Below are 19462 nucleotides of genomic sequence, written 5' to 3' on the forward strand. Positions count from 1 at the left end.
GTCCTTACGTCTGTTTACTCTCGCTGGTGCTGAACTTGGTACCCTCCACTCTCTGCGCCAAGCTGACTTTTCCAAGAGAAGAATTTGTGAAGTGCCTTCGCTGATTTACATCATGACTCTGCAGTACTGGCCTGGTGAGAAATAGTTAATATTGATAATGTACATGAAAAAATAATTATTTTAAGTTTACTGTTGCTTTTCACAGTCAAATATTTTCCTATATTTCTGAGCTGCAATAAATCCATTACTTTTTTGCAACAAATGCTAATAAATTTTGGAGGAGACATTGATTCTATTTTCTCCAGTATTCAGTTAAACTGTATCCTATCAGATAGCCATTATTATATTATGTTTTCCAGAAAAACATGGCAGAGCAATTGTAGCAGGAATAGGAAAAGAGTTGAAAAAGCCATGTGAAATATTGAGGCTTTCTGTCCAAAACACCTAATGCTATATTAGCAAGTTAATTGATAAAATGTTTTATCTGCTCTAATGCTCACTGAAATTATATAAGTGACATTTTTACACTTAAAGCAAAACCAAAGGAAGCCATGTAATTATTATATGTTTAGCAGGAGAACATTTCTGAGATTGTCATTAAAATTGTTTTTGTCTGTTCCCATGCTGTTTTGTTTATTAATAGAGATGGGACTTTACTATGTTGTCCAGGATGGTCTCCCTCCTGGGCTTAAGCAATCCTCAGCCTCCCAAAGTGCTGGGATTACAGGCTTGAGTCACCATGCCTGGTTGTCCCATCATCATGTGTGTATGTTTGTGGGGTTTTTTGTTTTGTTTTGCTTGATACTTAGAAGACTACATTTCCCAGAAATCTCCACAAGGAACTTCCCCAAAGTAAGAGAGCACCTTCACTCACATTACTCCCATCTGGAATGGTGTTAGCCAGTATTCTCTTTAGCATCAGGAAGCAGATGATTGAGAACTGTGTTTAGTTATAATGTAAATTGCAACAAACGAGGATTATGCATATAAAACAAAATTATTCCTAAGAAATTAGTAATTTTGTTTTGTTTTGGACTAGGTGAAAATACATAAACAATTTTTTTTAGTTTCAAAAACAATTTTATTCCAATTCTGGCTAAGCATACTCTCCCACAGAATGCAGCAATAAAACCTGAACAAAATGCATACAGCAGCTATTTGAGGATTCTGAAGACAAAATACTAGCAGGCACATTGGGGAAGAAGCCAGAATTTGACATACCCTACCACTGAACTACTGGTGAATTTATCATTTTTATTTATTCCTATAACTTCTGGCCTGGTCTCAAGGCAGATCAAAATCTGGAATTCGGGCTCAATAAAGAGAAAGCTCCCAAAGAATCTCCCTAATTTTGACTTGAAGATCAGGAAAAGGGACTTCTGATGCTCAGAGTATGTGGGAGATATCATTTTTCTTCTCCTTTCAAATCTTTTCTCCATTGTCTCATGACCCAGTCTCTAGGCCATCCTGCAGTGGTATCTGTGACAGCAGACACAGGTGTCTAAAACTCTGAGGGAGGAGAAACTTCTTCAATAAAAGTAGCTGTAGTCCTGAGGGAGGGTGAGTCCCTGCTGTTTTTTTGTCTCTGTCCTCCTACCACCTGGTCCCAGATGCAAGTTCAATTGTGGAAAGTAGGCAGCAAAGCAGAACAGAGTAAATAAAGCTCCAAACTCCAGCATTCTGGTGAACCCTAGAGAGGATAAACCAAATGATGATAATGATAATAATAATAGTTTTCAGTTACTGCTGAAAATTAAAAACAAAACAAGATCTTGAGAGCAGTCAGAGAAAAATGATGCATTAATAATACAGGAATAGGCTGCATGCAGTGGCTCACACTTGTAATCCCTGCGCTTTGGGAGGCCAAGAGGCAGATTGCTTGAGCCCAGGAGTTTGAGAACAGCCTGGGCAATATGGCGAGACCCCACCTCTACAAAAAATACAAAAATCAGCTGTGTGTAGTGGCATTTGCCTGTAGTCCCAGTTACTCGGGAGGCTGAAGTGGGAGGATTGCTGGAACCCAGGAGGTCGAAGTTGCAGTGAGCCACGACTGACTGCACCACTGCAGGGTAGCCTGGGTGACAGAGCAAGACCCTGTCTCAAAAAAAAAAAAAAAAAAAAACAGGAATAATAATTTAAATAACTGTGGATTTCTTATCAGAAACCATGGAGGGCAGAAGAATATAGAACAAATTTTTTTAATTGCTTAAAGAGTTGTCAACCAGGATTTTGAACCCAGCAAAAATATCCTTTAGAAATGAAAGTGAAATAAACACATTCTTCAATTAAGGAAAATGAAGATAATCCATTGCCAGCACACTTGCTCTAAAAGAACTACTGAATTAAATTCTTCAGACAAAAGGGACATTATATTAGAAAGAAATGTGGAACATCGGGAAGGAAGGAGAACAAAAATGGTAAATATTTGGGTAAATTTAATAGGCTATCTTCTCTTGATCTTTTAAAATATGTTTGACAGTTGAAAGTAACAATTGTTGATGGAGGTTTAATGTATGTAGATAAGACAAGTACAATATAAAGGAGGAGTATGTATATTCCTTTACAGTATAAAGGGACCTATATGGTGTAAGATTTTTACACTCCTCTTGAAGTGGTAAAATATCAATTCTAAGTAGAGCATGAAAAGTTAAGTATGTATTTTGTAACCCCTAGAATAGCTATTTTTAAAATCTATAACAAAAAAATATGGTAAAAAAAAAAAAACACAATAGGCCGGGTGCAGTGGCTCATGCCTGTAATTACAGCACTTTGGGAGGTAGAGGTGGGTGGATCACTTGAGGCCAGAGTTCAAGACAACCCTGGCCAACAGGTCTTTATTAAAAATACAAAACCCAGTCTCTATTAAAAATACAAAAACTAGCTGAGTGGGGTGGTGTGTACCTGTAATCCCAGCTACTCAGGAGGCTGAGGCACGGGAATTGCTTGAACCCGAGAGGGAGAGGTTGCAGTGAGCTGAGACTGTACCTCTGCACTCCAGCCTGGGCAACAGAGTGAGACTCTGTCAGAAAAAAGAAAAAGAAAAAGAAGTAAAAATGGAATTCCAAAAAATTCCAAATATTCCAAAAGAAGGCAAGAAAGGAGAAAACAGAAGAATACAAATTAAAGGGAACAAACAGTAAAAAAAAAAAAAAAATCCAAAAATCCTAAATAAATAAAATCCAAAATCCAAAAATGTCAATAATTACATTAAATATAAGTGATCTAAACACTTCAATTAAAATAGAGGTTATCCAAATGGATAAGAAAATTATTTAATGCAGTCTACAAGAAATTCACTTTAACTATAATGAATGATATAGGTAGGCTAAAAGTAAAAGATAAAAAAAGATATACCATACAAATACTAATCAAAGGAAAGATGGAATAACTATATTAATATTAGAAAAAGTAGACTACAGAGCAAAAAATATTACCAGGAATAAAGATAATTATTATAAAATAATAAAAGGGTCATTTCACCAAGAAGATGTAATAATTATAAATGTATACGCACCTAATAAAAGAGCTTCAAAATATATAAAGCAAAAACTGACAGAATGGAAAGGGGAAATAAACAGATCCACAGTTATAGCTGAAGACACATTTTTTCTCAGTAACTGATAGAACTAGTAGACAAAATAAACAAGGATGTAGAAGATCTAAACAACACTATGAACCAACTAGGTCCAACTGACATTTATAGAACACTCCACCTAACAAATGCAGAACAGAGTTGATCCTTGAACAACACAGCTTTGAACTGTGTGTGTCCACTTCTATGTGGATTTTCTTCTGACTCTGCCATCTCTGAGACAGCAACACTAACCCCTCCTCTTCCTCCTCCTCCTCAGCCTACTCAATGTGAAGACCATGAAGATGAAGACCTTTATGTTGATCCACTTCTACTTAATGAATAGAAAATATATTTATCTTCCTTGTGATTTTCTTAATAACATTTTCTTTTCTCTAGCTTGCTTTATTATAAGAATATAGTATATAATACATATACAACATATGTGCTAATTGACAGTTTATGTTATAGGTAAGACTTCTGGTCAACAGTAGGCTATTAGTAGTTAAGTTGTTGGGGAGTCAAAACGTATACACAAATTTTCAACTTAGTATAGGGTCATAAAATAAATCTTAATAAATTTAAAAGAATTGAAATCATTTAAAGCATATTCTCTCACCATAATGGAATTAAACTCAAAATCAATTACTGGAAATATTCCTTAGAAATTGAACATACTATACTTCTAAATAATCTGCAGGTAAAAGACCTTCAAGTCTCAAGGGAAATTAGAAAATATTTTTAACAGATCAAAAGTGAAGATATAACAATAAGTATCTGTGTGATGCAGCTAAAGCAGTGCCTAGAGGGAAACATAGAGCTTTATGTGTTTACATTAGAAAAGAGGGAAGATCTCAAATCAGTTATCTAAGCCTCCACCTTAATAAAACTAGAAAGAGCAAAATAAGCCCAAAGCAAGTCAAAGGAAAATAATAATAAATGTAAAAGCAGGAATAAATGAAATGAAACAGAAAGCAGAAAAGCAAAAGAGAAAATCTTTTTAAAAGATCAATAAAGTTAATAAGCCTCTAGCACAACTGAAAAGAGAAAACATATTAACAATGTCTGAAATGAAAGAGAGGTTATTACTATGGACCCCACAGACACTAAAAGGATAATAAGGGAATACTCTGAACAACTCTACACACATAAACTCAGCAATGTAGATGAAATAGACCAATTACTTAAAATAAGAAACTACCCAAACTCATTCAAAATGAAATAAATAACTGAATAATCTACCTCTATTTTAAAAATTGAATTCATAGTTAAAAAAACTTTACAAAATACAAATATCCAGATCCAGATTGTTTATGGGTGAATTCTATCAACTATTTCAAGAAGAAATAACACAAATACACACAATCTATTGTAGAAAAATAGAATAGGAGGAAACACTTTCTAAGTTATTTTATGAGGCCAGTATAACCCTGATACCAAAACCAGAAAAAGACAGTAAAAGAAAAATACAGACCAATACCAGATGCAAAAATCCTCAATAAACTATTAGCAAATCCACATGAAAGGATATTCAACATAATTAGTCATTAGGAAAATGCAAATCAAAACCATGAGATGCTCACTAGGATTGCTATAATTTTAAAAAGGGACAATAACAAGTATTGTCAAGGATATTAAGAAATTGGAACTCTGATGTATTGCTGGTAGAAATGTACTATAGCGCAGCTACTTTGGAAAACAGTTTGACAGCTCCTCAAAAAGTTAAACATAAAGTTATCATGTGACCTGGTAATTCCACACCTAGGTATATAACCAAGAAAAATAAAAACTTATATACACAAAAACGTAGGTACTAATGTTAATAGCAGCATTATTCATAGTAGTTCAAAAGTGGAAACAATCCACATGTCCATCAGCTGATGAGTGGATAAACAAAATGTTGTATATTCATACAATGGAATATTATTTTTGGCCATAACAAGGAGTGACTTACAGATACATTCTACAGCATGGATAAAACCTGAAACTTTTATACTAGGTGAAAGGAACCAGATACAAAAGGCAAAACATTGCCAGGAGTGGTGGCTCACACCTGTAATCCCAGCACTTTGGGAGGCCAAGGCGGGTGGATCATTTGAGGTCAGGAGTTTGAGTCTAGCCTGGCTGACATGGTGAAACCCCATCTGTACTAAAAATACAAAAAAATTAGCCGGGCATGGTGGCATGCCCCTGTAATCACAGTTACTCAGGAGGCTGAGGCAGGAGAATCGCTTGAACCCAGGAGGTCGATGCTGCAGGGAGCCAAGATTGTGCCACTGCACTCCAGCCTGGGTGACAGGGCGAGACTCTGTCTCAAAAAAAAAAAAAAAAAAAAAAAAGGCAAAACATTGTTTAATTCCATTTATGTAAAACAAAAACACCTGGAACTAATTTGTGAGTTTAGCAAGTTCATAGGATACAAGGCTAATCCATAAAAGTTAATTGTGCTAATGACAAAATTATAGAGATGGAGAACAGGTTAGTGGGTTTTAGGAGCCAGGGAGGACAGTAAGGAGGGAGATGGCTGTGGCTAACAAAGGGTAGCACAAGTGATCCTTGTGATGGAACTGTTCTGTTTCTTGACTATGGTGGTGGCCACACAAACCTACACATGTGACAAAATTGCATAGAATTAATACATAAACAAAATAAGTGCATATAAAACTGGTGATGTCTGAATAAGCTGGGTGGATACTGTCAATGCCAACTTCCTAGTTGTGTATTATACTAAAGTTATGCAAGATGTTACCATTGAGGTAAACCGATATATGGGATCTCTGTATTATTTCTCACAACTGCATGTGAATCTACAATTATCTCAAAATAAAGAGTAAACAAAAAAATCAACTGGAACTCTCTTACATGGTTACTGGGAATGCAAAATGGTACATCCACTCTGGAAAATAATTTCGTAATTTCTTCTAAAGTTAAACATATACTTGCTATATGACCCAGCAATCCCATTTCTAGATATTTACCCTAAACAAATAAGAACTTGTATCTACACAAAAATGTACACAAATGTATGAAGCTCTATTAATAATTGTCAAAACTGGAAACAACTTAAATATCTTTCAATGGGTAAATGGATAAATAAACTGTGGTATATCTAGGCAACAGAATATTACTCAGCAATAAGTAGGAATAAACCACTGACACATGCAACCACTTGATGAATCTCAAAGACATTTATGAGTGAAAGAAGCCAGTATCGAAAGGTTACATGCTATATAATTCCATTTTTATGACATTTTCAAAAAGACAAAAGTGTAGTCATGGAGAAGAGTGGTTGCCAGATGTTATATGGGGGAAAGGTGTTACTACAAAGGGATAACACAGAGAATTTTTTAGGGTGATGTTACTGCTGGAATCCTAATTGTGGAGATGGTTACAGGACTCTATACATATGTTAAAATTCACAGAACTGTGCACCAAAATTAAGAAGTCAATTTTTCTGTATGTTAATTTAAAAAATAAAAGAAATTTTAAAAAGGCAATTTTGCCATTTAAAATTTATAGTTAATACATTTAGAGAGGCTATTTAGAATTTGTTGTTTGCAGCATATTTCCATATACAACAACATTTTAATGAGTACCATAGGCTTCACTTTACAGTGTATGATGGCGCTCACAGAGCATAATATGAAAATGTCCTAACTCAAATTTCAATTAAGAAAAAAGGAAAACAACAGTTTTAACGTCAAAAATGTTCGGTAAACGCCAAGCAAAAGAACATTTATTTTGGTGATCTTTACTTAGACTGCAGCTGCAAACAACATGCAGAACAAGTGTCTGCTAATTTTTTTAAACATAAAAAGCAGATTTAGTTTTGCTGACACATTAATGGTGATTATAATACTCATTAAATAGTAAATAAAAAGGTTAAATGACCTATAAATAGACTAAAACCCACACAGGTAATTTAAAGCAAAGATGAGCTTTGTAACTCTCCAATTTTAAAATGTTGGATTAAAAACCATAGCATTAGGTCAAATCAAGGATGATATGCATTGCAATCAAATAAACTGTCTGTGTAGAAATAAGGAAGTTTTCATCATTAACCCCACAAAATTCAAGTAAATACTCCAATGTAAAATAGCCTTTTAAGAAACATCTTTGAATGTTTGTCAAAAACATATAGCATTTTAAAAATGCATCCTAAATGTATGCTAAATGCAACATTCAAGTCAGGGAAATGATAAATGCTATATATTCAAATCAGCTAAGTTAAAAAAATTACTTAACTGGCTGCGCAGTAGCTCAAGCCTGTAATCCCAGCACTTTGCGAGGCCGAGACGGGCGGATCATGAGGTCAGGAAATCGAGACCATCCTGGCTAACACGGTGAAACCCCGTCTCTACTAAAAGAATACAAAAAACTAGCTGGGCGAGGTGGCGGGCACCTGTAGTCCCAGCTACTCAAGAGGCTGAGGCAGGAGAATGGCGTAAACCCGGGAGGCGGAGCTTGCAGTGAGCTGAGATCTGTCCACTACACTCCAGCCTGGGTGACAGAGCGAGACTCTGTCTCAAAAAAAATAAATAAAAATAAAAAATTACTTAGCTATAATTAAGTATTTCTGAGCCAGGTATGGTGGCATGTGCCTGTAGTCCCAGCTATTCAGGAGGCTGAGGCAGGAGAATCACTTGAGCCCAGAGTTCAAGTCCAGCCTGGGCAACATAGTGAGGCCTTTGTCCTTAAAAAAACAGAAAACAAAACAAAACAGAATTTAAAGTATTTCTTTGTAAGCAGGTAGGTTTCCAATTCTAGCTATGATTATTCTGAACTACAGAGAGGAAATAGGTCAGCCTATCTATGAAATGGATCACATCTTCAGCTGCTTCCAGATGGCTTCTGCATTAAACGGAACAATCTACACAGAAATTCCAGTGATGACATAAATCTATATGTCTGGGTTTCCTTCACATGTTATAAAACATTGGTCCCATTGTAGCTATAATATCTGCATAGGGAGCACTCTGGCTCAGCTCGATAGCCCGCTGTTTTCTTAGGACAAGAAAGCTATAAAATTTGGCAGCTGCTTGTTTTCGGTCGCTATTTCTACAGAGCTTCATCAGACTAAAGGACTGCATTCCCATCTTGTTAGATTCCTGGGAAAATAGTTAGAAAAGAAGAAAAGGGAAACAAGATCATTAGAAGTAAAGCCAGCTATAAATGCATAATGAACAACAAAATATTAACATTTTGGATAAATGACTATAAAATCCTTAAGTGGAAAAAGGGAAATGACTCCTTAGTAAACATAAAAACAAAACAAGTCACTGTACACAAGCTTGGTTCATGAAGAACACACATGCAAAAGAATTCCAAAGTGTTATACAAATTTGTAATGTATTATACAAATGTTAGACCTTTTTAAAATGGATGTTAACATAAATGGCTCCTGTGGAAAGGGCAATTAGTCTATATTTGCAGAGACAAAAAAAAAAAAAAAAAATTCCACAGGACTTTGGGAGGCTTCAAATACAGTGAAAATGATCAGCCTATCAGTCTTCTTCTACTTAAAGGTACTAGTGTTGGTGTTGACTATAAACAACTCTAGTTTCAGTGTCAGGGGATTATGACTATGTAAACAACTCCCAATTTCTTTGCACAGATTAAAAAGATGTCGGATTCACTATATGACATCTGTGTACCTACTGAAAATAACTGAGGTACAATAAAGTATTTTAATTACAGATGAAGATAATTCTTTTCATGAAGACTAAGATTTGGAATCAGATTCCTAGAGAAGTATAATTTTTTAGTTAGAAATACTGCAGTGTGGCCAGGTGCGGTGGCTCACGCCTGTAATCCTTTGGGAGGCCAAGGAGGGCAGAGCACTTGAAGTCAGGAATTCCAGACCAGTCTCGCAAACACGGTGGAACCTTGTCTGTACTAAAAATACAAAAAGGAGCTGGGCATGGTGGCATGTGCCTGTAATCCCAGCTATTTGGGAGGCTGAGGCAGGAGAATCACTTGAAACCAGGAGGAAGAGGTTGCAGTGAGCCGAGATCACACCACTGCACTCTAGCATGGGTGATGTGAGACCCCATCTCAAAAAAAGAAAAAAAAAAAAAAAGAAAGAAACACTGTAGTGAATACTGGCCAATGTCCCTAGGAGCATCATACTCCTTGGATAGTTGTGAAGCATATTTAGAAATACCATATACAAGGTTTTGCTTGTCTATAACATTCAACAAATTAATAAATTAAATACATTATTATACTTTATCTTAACCAAAGGTGTAGCCCAGGGTGAGTAACCTTTCAAAGATGGCATATCCAGCCTACATTTATTCCCTGCCTTGAGAGAAAAGATGAGAATTGGATGACTTTTTCCTCCTAGGAGAGAATAAGGACAGCTTTTTCAATTTCAAGAATTCTCTTGAAAAACCCTAAAGGGACAAATATGCAAGATTAAACATAAGTGTTTATTTGTGTTCCCTTCAGAAACCTTTCTGAAATGAAGGTAAAGACAGAAAAAGTGACAAAGGAAGGAGACAAAGACAAAGAAAGTGGAAGACATAACTGACTTAGTAGAGTAGAGACAACTGAATCCTAAATGCTGGCAGCAGGGAAGCCAGCAAAAAGCAAGCCAATCTGAGTGAGATACAGTACCTTGGAAAAGCTCAGGAATTGGAGACATCAGTGTATCATAAACTGGGGAGAGGGATTAAGCTGAAAATAGGAGAATTCCTTGAGAATCTACTTAGGAACAGTTAGCCTTTCTGTCCACTCCACCACCTCACAGAATCAGAGACCACTACTCACATAGTAGAAGGTGTGATGTTGCCCTTCTGGAGATACCAAGCATTGAGGCTTTGGACTTAAGGCACTAGCGCTGTGGATGGTGAAGTGTCATACCACAAACAGTGGGATTAAGGGAAATTCTACACTCTGAACAGTGAGATAACCAGCCTCTCCTTTATCTCCTTTTGGTTCCTGAGCTACTGGCATCGTGCTTACATGTCCTAGGCACTAGACTTAAAAGATTACTCTGGAAAAGCCAACTATTCTAAGGGAGAACAAAACCCAGTTACATAATACAATCTGGGGAAGGTGAGGGGTGCCACCCAATGACCTCAGTATAAAGACCATAAGTCTACAAGCCTTCATGCGTATATAACTTCCAATCAGTTTTTTGGTGTCTCTATCTTAAATAAAAACAGATAATCCTAGGATCTACAAGATATTTGAGTAAAATCTCTAATATTAAACAGCAAAAAGGAATGCATTCAAGAACATCACTAAGGAAAGATAATGCAGGGAGCAGAAGTGCAATCTCTGAAGTTAAGAAGTTTTTCATTGTATCCATGAAAAATGGCTAGGATAATAGTGAGAGGAAGCAGATCAGTGGTTGCTTGGGAATGGAGGTGCCAGTTGGAGGTATGCAAATGAGGGATTCACAAGGGGCACAAGGAAACTTTTTCTGGTTTGAGATATGTTTACTCCTTGATTGTGGTGAAGGTTTTACAGTTGTATGCATATGTCAAGACTTATCTAATGCATACTTTAAATAGAAATAGTTTACTGCATGTTAATAATATCTCAACAAAGCTGCTTAAAAACCTAATTAAATAATTAAATAAAAATATCGTGATGCTATAAAACAAAAGGTTAGTAAACAAGAAAAAAACTCCTGGAAAACAAAAAGGTGAAAGCAGATATAAAAATTCAGTGAAGTCTAGAAGACAAAGTTGAAGAAATCTAGAGAGTAGAAAAACACAAATAAAAGGAAATTAATATAGAGGATAAAAGATGTTTTTAAAATTAAAGGAGCAGTTCAGGACATCCAACATCTGACCTATTGGCCCTTCAGGAGGATAAATAACAAAGAAATTGAGGCCAGGAGTTTGAAACCAGCCTGAGCAACACAGTGGGACCTTGACTCTATGAAAAACTTTAAAAAATAACAGTAATAAGAAGAAAGTTCAAGAAATTTTTAAAAATTTTCTAAAACTCAGGAACATGAAATTTCCATATAAAAGAACACACTACATGGTAAGCACAACAAGTGAAAGAAAAAAAAAACCCAAAGCACATCATGAAATTCCAGAGTGCCAGGGATAATAATATTAATAATAAAAGATCAAAAGCTTCCAGAAAGAAAATAAAGATTTCTTACAAAGGATCACCAACTAAGGCAACATCTGACCTCTCAATAACATCACAAGAATCTTGGCAATGTTACAAAGCCTTCAACATCTGAGAGAAATATATTTTCAACTTATGTCTAGAGACAGTCACGTTAAAGGTAAAAGAAATGCTCAGGCTGGTATGGAGGGTCTCTATCTCTTATGAACTATTTATCTCAGGAAATCATGAAAGGATGTTAATCACCAAAAAATTTAAGATAAAGGAAGATCAAAGCACCCAAAACCACAGAGGAAATAATACATACAGGAAAGAGACAAATTCTCATGTTTATGACAAAGCAATATCCCAAGACAAAAACTATGGAGCAGACCTAAAGAGCAACTAGTTTGTATCAATCAGAACAAGAGGATGGTGAACCCCCAGAGAGATACCTTTAAGGAAAAAAAAAGGAACTGATGGATCACTTGATAAGAGATATTATAAAATATTATAAAACCATAAAAATGGTATTTTTGTCAGAGTTTGGTCATATTGTCTGAGCTTGGAAAAGTAATTAAAATGGGTTTATAGACTGAGCAAATGAAAAAAAATGAGGTAATGATTAACTTGAAAAAAGCCTAATGACAAAACAATCATAAACTTGACAAGAAATTTAATCACGCTATGAAGCTTCAATGTAAACTAATTTTTATATAGTATTTATGGCAGCAGCTGCTAGTTGTCCTTTAATTTCCATTCTCTTCTTCTATAGTAACGGAATTATTAGCTGGGACTAAGCTTACCAAATAAAGACTACATTTCCCAGCTAGATGCGGTAATGTGATTAAGTGCTGGTCAATGAAGCGTTAAAAGTTATAAAATTTCTGGCCGGGCGCGGTGGCTTACGCCTGTAATCCCAGCACTTTGGGAGCCCGAGGCAGGGGGATCACGAGGTCAGGAGATCGAGACCATGGTGAAACACCGTTTCTACTAAAAATACAAAAAATTAGCTGGGCGCGGTGGTGGGCGCCTGTAGTCCCAGCTACTCGGGAGGCTGAGGCAGGAGAATGGCATGAACCCGGGAGGCGGAATTTGCAGTGAGTAGAGATCGCACCACTGCACTTCAGCCTGGGCGACAGAGCGAGACTCCGTCTCAAAAAAAAAAAATTAAAAAAAAAAAGTGATAAAATTTCTGGGTTGTACAGTTAAAGGAAACTTTGCTGCTGATTGGAGTACAGACCTGGTGGGTAGTTAGCCATTTTGGATCTTGAGAAGACAAGGGAAACCTGGGTCCCTGACAACTTTGTGAGCATAGCTGCCATACCAGATTGAACCTTTACCTGAGAGATAAACAAACTTCTATCTTTTTTAAGTCATTAATATATTGGCTTCCTGTCACAATCAAACCTGCATCATAACTATTACAAATATAACACTGTAAACACATAACACTATGCTAAAAGTATAGTAGGGAGGGGAAGGTAACTAAGTTAAACTTTTGTTTTCTGTCAGAAGAATTCAGTAAAGTTTAAAGCTGAAATACCAAGAAAGAGCACTAAAAGCATGTTTCTTAAGAATATAGATATAAATACTAAAAGAAGCAGCTTAATGTAGTTGCTTCTGGTGAGCAGGACTTAGGAGGGGTAGGACAAAGGCCTTTCTGTCTTTTCAGCCTTATTGCATGGTGCTATGGAACTTTTAAAATAATATGCATGTATTATTTTGATAAAAACATAAATTAAATTCAAAAATTATCTGAGCTGTCACTCTTGAACTGCTATCAACTAAGTTTCATGTTGAGAATTAGTTGGTATCCTGCTAAAAATGAGAATGGGACACAGAATAGATAGATATCTAAGGGTATGAGTGTGGGTAAGAAGTTGATTAGAATATGCAGGCACCAAAACCAAACTTCTATATTTAGCCCTGGGTATACTACTGAAAATCATCGCACTCCAGTGGGATGTGGCCTCAAAAAAATAAGGAAAATTACTGCGTTTTCATTAATATCTAGAAGCTTGAAGTCAGTATTTACTTATTTTTTAAAATAAAAATAGGGTTGACAAACCCTAGCATCTTACCCGTAAACGATTTAACAACTGAAGTATTCTTCGATTCCATCTTTCTGTCTCAATATTTTCTTCATTCCTCAATGACTCCTGTTTGAATGACTGATAAATAAAATATTTAATTTAAGCAAATTTTACTAAACGCTTACTATTCACCAATCATAGTGTTAGCTTCTACAAGAAACACAATTATTACAATGGGTCCTGCCAAATAAAGAGCTTATAGTCTTTATTATTTATAAAGAGAATAAGGCTAACATACAAATATAAACCACCTTTGCACAATTATACCTATACTCTCCAGGGTGTCTTCTGATAAGAGGCTCCAAAATAGGAGATTCTGCCATCTTTATTTGGTAATGTTGCCCAGGGCCTTTCAGTTACTTTGAAAAGTAAAATTAGCAAAGACAACAACTTTTGCCTAGGGCTATCCTAGTTCTGGTCAATCTGAACTCAGTTGACAGGAGAAACATACAGCTATTTCTGCATTGTAAAGACCTTTATCTGAACTTACTTGGTAATGGAAGCTCTAAACATAACTGCTGTCTAGTAGTTTGTGTACAATTGGGTTAGAAATCTTTCAGATTTCGAGATGCCTTGTCCAAAAAAGATTAACCCACTGCCTGATTGTCTGTCATTGTTATCTAAATAAATTCTTTTTTTTTTTTTTTTGGTATTTAAGTCTTAACCACTTTCAGAAATACCTCAATATTTAAAAATGGTAAAGTTGAAATTCTTTGCAAGAATTTATTCTAATCCCTTACAAACTAACACCTTATGATATTAGAGCAGAAACTGGGCATATGAAAGGTGTTCATGAATCTGATAACAGAGTAGGCTTACAGGGGGTTGGGGGAAGGGAAGTGGCACAAATCTGGCCTACTTTATAATTTTTCCTAAGCTAATTCTGACCATGCATCCCAAAAGCATCTGTGTCACTCTCATCACATGTCCACCGTTTGTCTAGCCTTCATGTATAGGAGCCCAGACACTTGCTAAAAGCGCTTTCAATTTCATAGACTCCAAGACAATTACAGAAAGCACCAGAATATTCTGCATGACATTTTAAATCATGTGAGGCTAAAGGGACTCTTTGACTCAGCCTGGGAACTACTGAGTCCCCATTTCCACCAACTATACCAGCTTCCTGGGCCTGCCTATGCTATATGCTTTCTTATATCCCAAAGAGACTAATTTGAAAATATGGTCACTTTATTCTGGAGAGTTTTCCAAATCCCTTCAGCTACAATTTATGATTATTCTTTTCTGGTCTGTCCTTGGATAAATGAGGACACCCACTTATTAATGTTTATTTTATTGTTAAATAAACAAATGCAGTTTTTGAAATGTAAAAACCTCTTTGTTAAAGGTCCATGAGACTCTCGCTTCACCTATAATGCACAACTAAACTAACCAGAGAAAGGCTCAGAAGAAATAGTCTGTGCATTCTGCTAAAGCCTGTCTACTTGATCTATCTGGACACCCTGCAGCTGAATCTATTGTGTAGAAAGCCCAGTGGATTATTAAAACAGCTGAACTTGTGCTGTGTTGTGGTTTGCTTGACCATGTATGAAAATAACCTGCATCTATAAAAGCAAAGCGAATAGCAAGAATGAATCAACCACTTCTGGCTCAGCTGTTTGGATACTTCAGGTAAAAAGTTCAGGTAATTTATTCTGCCCTAGATTATCTAGAGAATTCGGTCTCTTTTCCTTTTATGAAAAACAATCAAATAGTCTTGGAACTCATTATATAGATAATTTTATAGAAACAAATTAATATCAGGCTTACTGGGTGTTTTTATATTATTTACTAAAAAACTTTTACTAAAATTCTTTACAATCTTAAAAATGTTTTCAGTACGCTGGGACAAGACCAGAGAAATAAGACAGTTAACAAGCAGGGAGTCAGGTAAATCAGACTTGACTTCTGTCTTTGCTATTGACATGTGGCCCTCTGACTACCAGATGATTTTGTTTCAAATTTCCAGAACCCTTGTATAGATAAAAGCCTCATGCCACATAATGTTAAAGGAAAAATTTCCTACAATTTTTGTTGTAAATAAGATAAAATTTCAAATGCCTTAGGCCATACTCTTAATATAGTTCTGTTTCTCTAGAAATGTTATACCAATAATTTAAAACAGTGATTCTCAACATTTTAAATCCTGTCACTACTTTTGATAAGCACAAAAATCTCACATTTTCCCTTAAAAGTATTTGAAGTTTCAAAAGAAATTAAAGAAAGACAAAAAATCAGAGCAATTCAGAATATTTTATCAAACTATTCACAAACATCTCTGTTGTAATCACAAATTTAAATTATAAATTCAGAAAGTAACATGACAGCTTTAAAAGTCAAGTTTCAGATAAATAAGGTGTTAAAAATATTTAGGAATGAAGTTTTTAAGAACATCCCCAAGACTATACATATATTTACCAATTCAACTGGACTACATTCAATTTCTTGTGCAAATAAGTCATTCGTTAAAGATGATTCCTCAGCAGCTAAAGACACCATTTCAACAATATCCTGCTGAAGCAAATTAGGGAAAGTTAGGTAAATCTGACAGTGGTTATACAGGAACAATCTAATTTTGTTAAATGCTTTAATCACGTGAATGCTCATTTCTCAAACTAATTTAAAATACTACCCACATTCTCAAAATATTATCTCTGAAATATCCCAGATAGGCAGTCTTTGACTTAAATGTTACTGTTTTCCATATGCTTCCCATAAAGGAAGAACTTGCATGCCCCTTCCCTCCTTGTTTCCTATCCTTTTCCTTTCTTTTTCCCTCTCTACTGCAGGCCTCACATTAAGTCTCTACTGCTGTGCTACTGAGACCACTTTGCTTTGAAGCATTTTATCTAGCCCCACTCCCCTACCTCTATTCTCATGCCAATACCAGGTGGCAGAGGAAAGAGATCTGCAATAGGCAAGCAGAGAGGGAGTGAGAGTGAGGAAAGGGATATTAATATCCCTACTGAGGACCATGATAGGATTCCTGCCACCACTGCTGGAGCTGTCACGGGCAAAAGGGAAGGACCTGTCTGCTGGAAGGGGAGTGAAGACATAAAGGAAGAAAGAAAAAGAGACAGCCAGAAATTTCCTAGTCCCTATCATCTCCTTCCCTTCTCATTGCTATAGAAGCTGTCAATCCCTTTTCATCTTCAACCTGTCTCTAAGCTTCATTCCCCAGGTGTCCTCCCCAGTCTTGACTAAGGGCCTCCTCTAAGATAGTTTACTTGCTTTTTAACTCAGTTTTAAAAACTGTTAGTAAACATAAGGAGTTACATTTTATTCTTTAATAAACATGTTTGTGAAGCCTTGTTTTTCTCTTTCAATTTCTATGAATATTCAATCTTTCTGATACTCTCAATTTTGCAGTTATGATATATAAAAATTCTGTTTTATGAAAATTTGAAAATGATTCATCAGAATCAATATTTTCTTGTCCCTTCTTGTTCTTGTGCTCCCATGCTTCACTATATTTCTCATTTGTTAACCATTTTTGGAAGCAAAATAAGAGTAGAATTGAAAAAGCATAAACATAGGGTAAAGGAGTAAAGGTTCAAAAGAACTGGTACATCAATCTCTCTTCTCTCTACTTCAAGCCCATGGGACAATCTATCTTGTTATATCTATGATAAGTGCAGTTATATTTTTCTTCCAAAATATCATAAACTAAACAGGTTTACCTAATCATAATTTTCGGAAGGTACACTTTAAGAAATGCCTGAGCCCAAGTGAGGGAGAGAGTAGTACTGGCAACCCAGTATCTCAATATCCAGTATATTATCAAATATTTAGTAAAATACTTTCTGTTTGAATGCACTGTGAAATTGTCTTTCCTTCCAAGGGCATTCAGTTTCAACATGGGTTGACTTTGAATTCCCTGAGTGGTTATCAAAATACAGTGATAATGGAACAGACCAGAAAAACACTGGTTTATTTTTATCTGGTATGGCTATAATATTTATATTTGTACAACCAATAAAATAACAATTGAGAAAATATTTCAAAGCAATTATTTCCAATTATGTTTTCAAATAGTAATGTTTTTCAAATAAAAAATTATATCTTAAAAAGTTTTTAAAATTTCATTTTGGTTCTAGATCTTTAGATAAATCTTTCAGATTCAAGGCCAAAGTAATCGGTGGGTCTAAAATATATTATTCTTAGAGATGTAAGGGTGAATTTACGATGAGAAGCAAAACTTAGGTATACTGGCTGCAGTTCTAAAACATTCCATGACACAAAGAATATGAGGCCTAGTAGGAGTCTCAGCATATAACCAGGTTTACATACAGACAATCATTGATTTAACGTATCATGCAAAATACTAGTTCAGTATGAAACCACCTTATCTTGCGATTTACATCCTAAACTCCTGGAAAAATTCTGTAGAAGAAAATCATGTTTTACCCTGCTACTTAGTAAACAAATTGCAAAACAACTTAAAATGAAATATGAATATACAAATGTAAGAAAATATACCAGAGTCCCAACATTCCTTTACTATATCTGTAGAAAATAAAATATTTTTACGATTCTCTCTGGATAACTTACCTCAGTGTTAATATGTTTATTGGTATCCTCATAAGAGCTATGCTGAGATCCACCAATCACATCCTTCCAGGTTTGAGGTTTACTTAACTCTTGCTGGGAATTTGGCTCTTGCATCATGAATGTCTCTAAATTATCAAGGAAATAAAGACAGTTTCACCAAAATATCTTTCAAACTTGAATTGTGATATGGTTGTAACAAAAGAAAACTTCTGACAGACACGTTGGGATCCAAGAATTTAAGCAAAGGATACACAAACTTTCTTATTGCTCCCAAGTCTCACATATGTATCTTCCCTTTCCTGTCCTCTGTCTCTTTATCACCTCCACTCCCCATTCTCTGCCAACCATCTCCTCTACACACACTCTCACACATTCACTCACAAGACAACATGGATAATTCAAGCCCATTGTGGTATATCGTTCAGTAGATTTAATGCCTTCAGGAAGGGTGATCAGGAAGTGGAGGCTCCCTCATCACATCAATTGGTTTTATTATTACTTTATAATTATCATGATAATAATCAGTAATTATTAATATTCCATGTGCCTTTTGGGTAGACAGAAATACCTGTCTCAAGTTAACTGTATTAAGTGCTGTTCTTATCCTTACATGACTTTTCATGTTAGTTGTTTTACATTGAAACATTATCTTGCTAGATAGAAAGATTTTCTTTTTTGAGGATTTTTGAGTACTGCCTTTGAGAGTGAAGGAGGTAGAAAAAGTGATAGTAAGAATGGTTTACATAGTATATATACTTCATCTTTTTAATGAAATCTCTGGGACAAAAATTAATCCAAAATGCAGAAAAATGCAATACTGAAGTAATAATTTCATTTAAGTTCAACTACTCTTCCAGAGTTAGCATTTATACTTGAGAACATGGAATTGGATCCCATCTTCATTTAGAAATTTAAAACATCAAATTTTTGTTGCCACAACATTCCCCTCAACATCAAGAGAATTAAGAAGTCTCACCTATGATATTTTGGTTTCCCACTTCTTCCCTTACTGAATCCTTCTGTATCATTTTTCTTCCAAGTTTAAAGCCAGAGGACAGAAAGCACTTTGTAAACAACTGTAAAAACACACACTTTTGGTTTTTTTATTTTTGCACCAGCAAAGTAACTCAAGAAAACACAAGCACATATCTAAAAAGGAAAAACTATAATTCAT

The 19462-nt window shown here is 35.4% G+C and overlaps 1 protein-coding gene and 1 long non-coding RNA gene across 3 annotated transcripts in view; one reads left to right on the forward strand and one right to left on the reverse strand.

Annotated features, from left to right (window-relative positions):
* On the forward strand, window positions 1–15258 carry LOC123567129 (uncharacterized). The gene is made up of 2 exons (XR_010578608.2): window positions 1–134; window positions 15086–15258. It is a non-coding gene; the product is annotated as an uncharacterized lncRNA (long non-coding RNA).
* Window positions 8477–19462, reverse strand: part of RAD21L1 (RAD21 cohesin complex component like 1) — a 25643-nt gene continuing 14657 nt past the window's right edge. For both annotated transcript variants that reach the window (XM_015457869.4, XM_074004958.1), the window contains 5 exons: window positions 19265–19364; window positions 18289–18413; window positions 16156–16251; window positions 13729–13818; window positions 8477–8679 (listed from right to left, as the gene is read on the reverse strand). In XM_015457869.4, the coding sequence (XP_015313355.3) occupies window positions 8491–8679; window positions 13729–13818; window positions 16156–16251; window positions 18289–18413; window positions 19265–19364 (600 nt within the window). In that variant the 3' untranslated portion in view covers window positions 8477–8490. The remainder of the gene's footprint in view (window positions 8680–13728; window positions 13819–16155; window positions 16252–18288; window positions 18414–19264; window positions 19365–19462) is intronic.

The sequence above is a fragment of the Macaca fascicularis genome, chromosome 10 (genome assembly GCF_037993035.2).
Source record: "Macaca fascicularis isolate 582-1 chromosome 10, T2T-MFA8v1.1".
Taxonomy (NCBI): domain Eukaryota; kingdom Metazoa; phylum Chordata; class Mammalia; order Primates; family Cercopithecidae; genus Macaca; species Macaca fascicularis.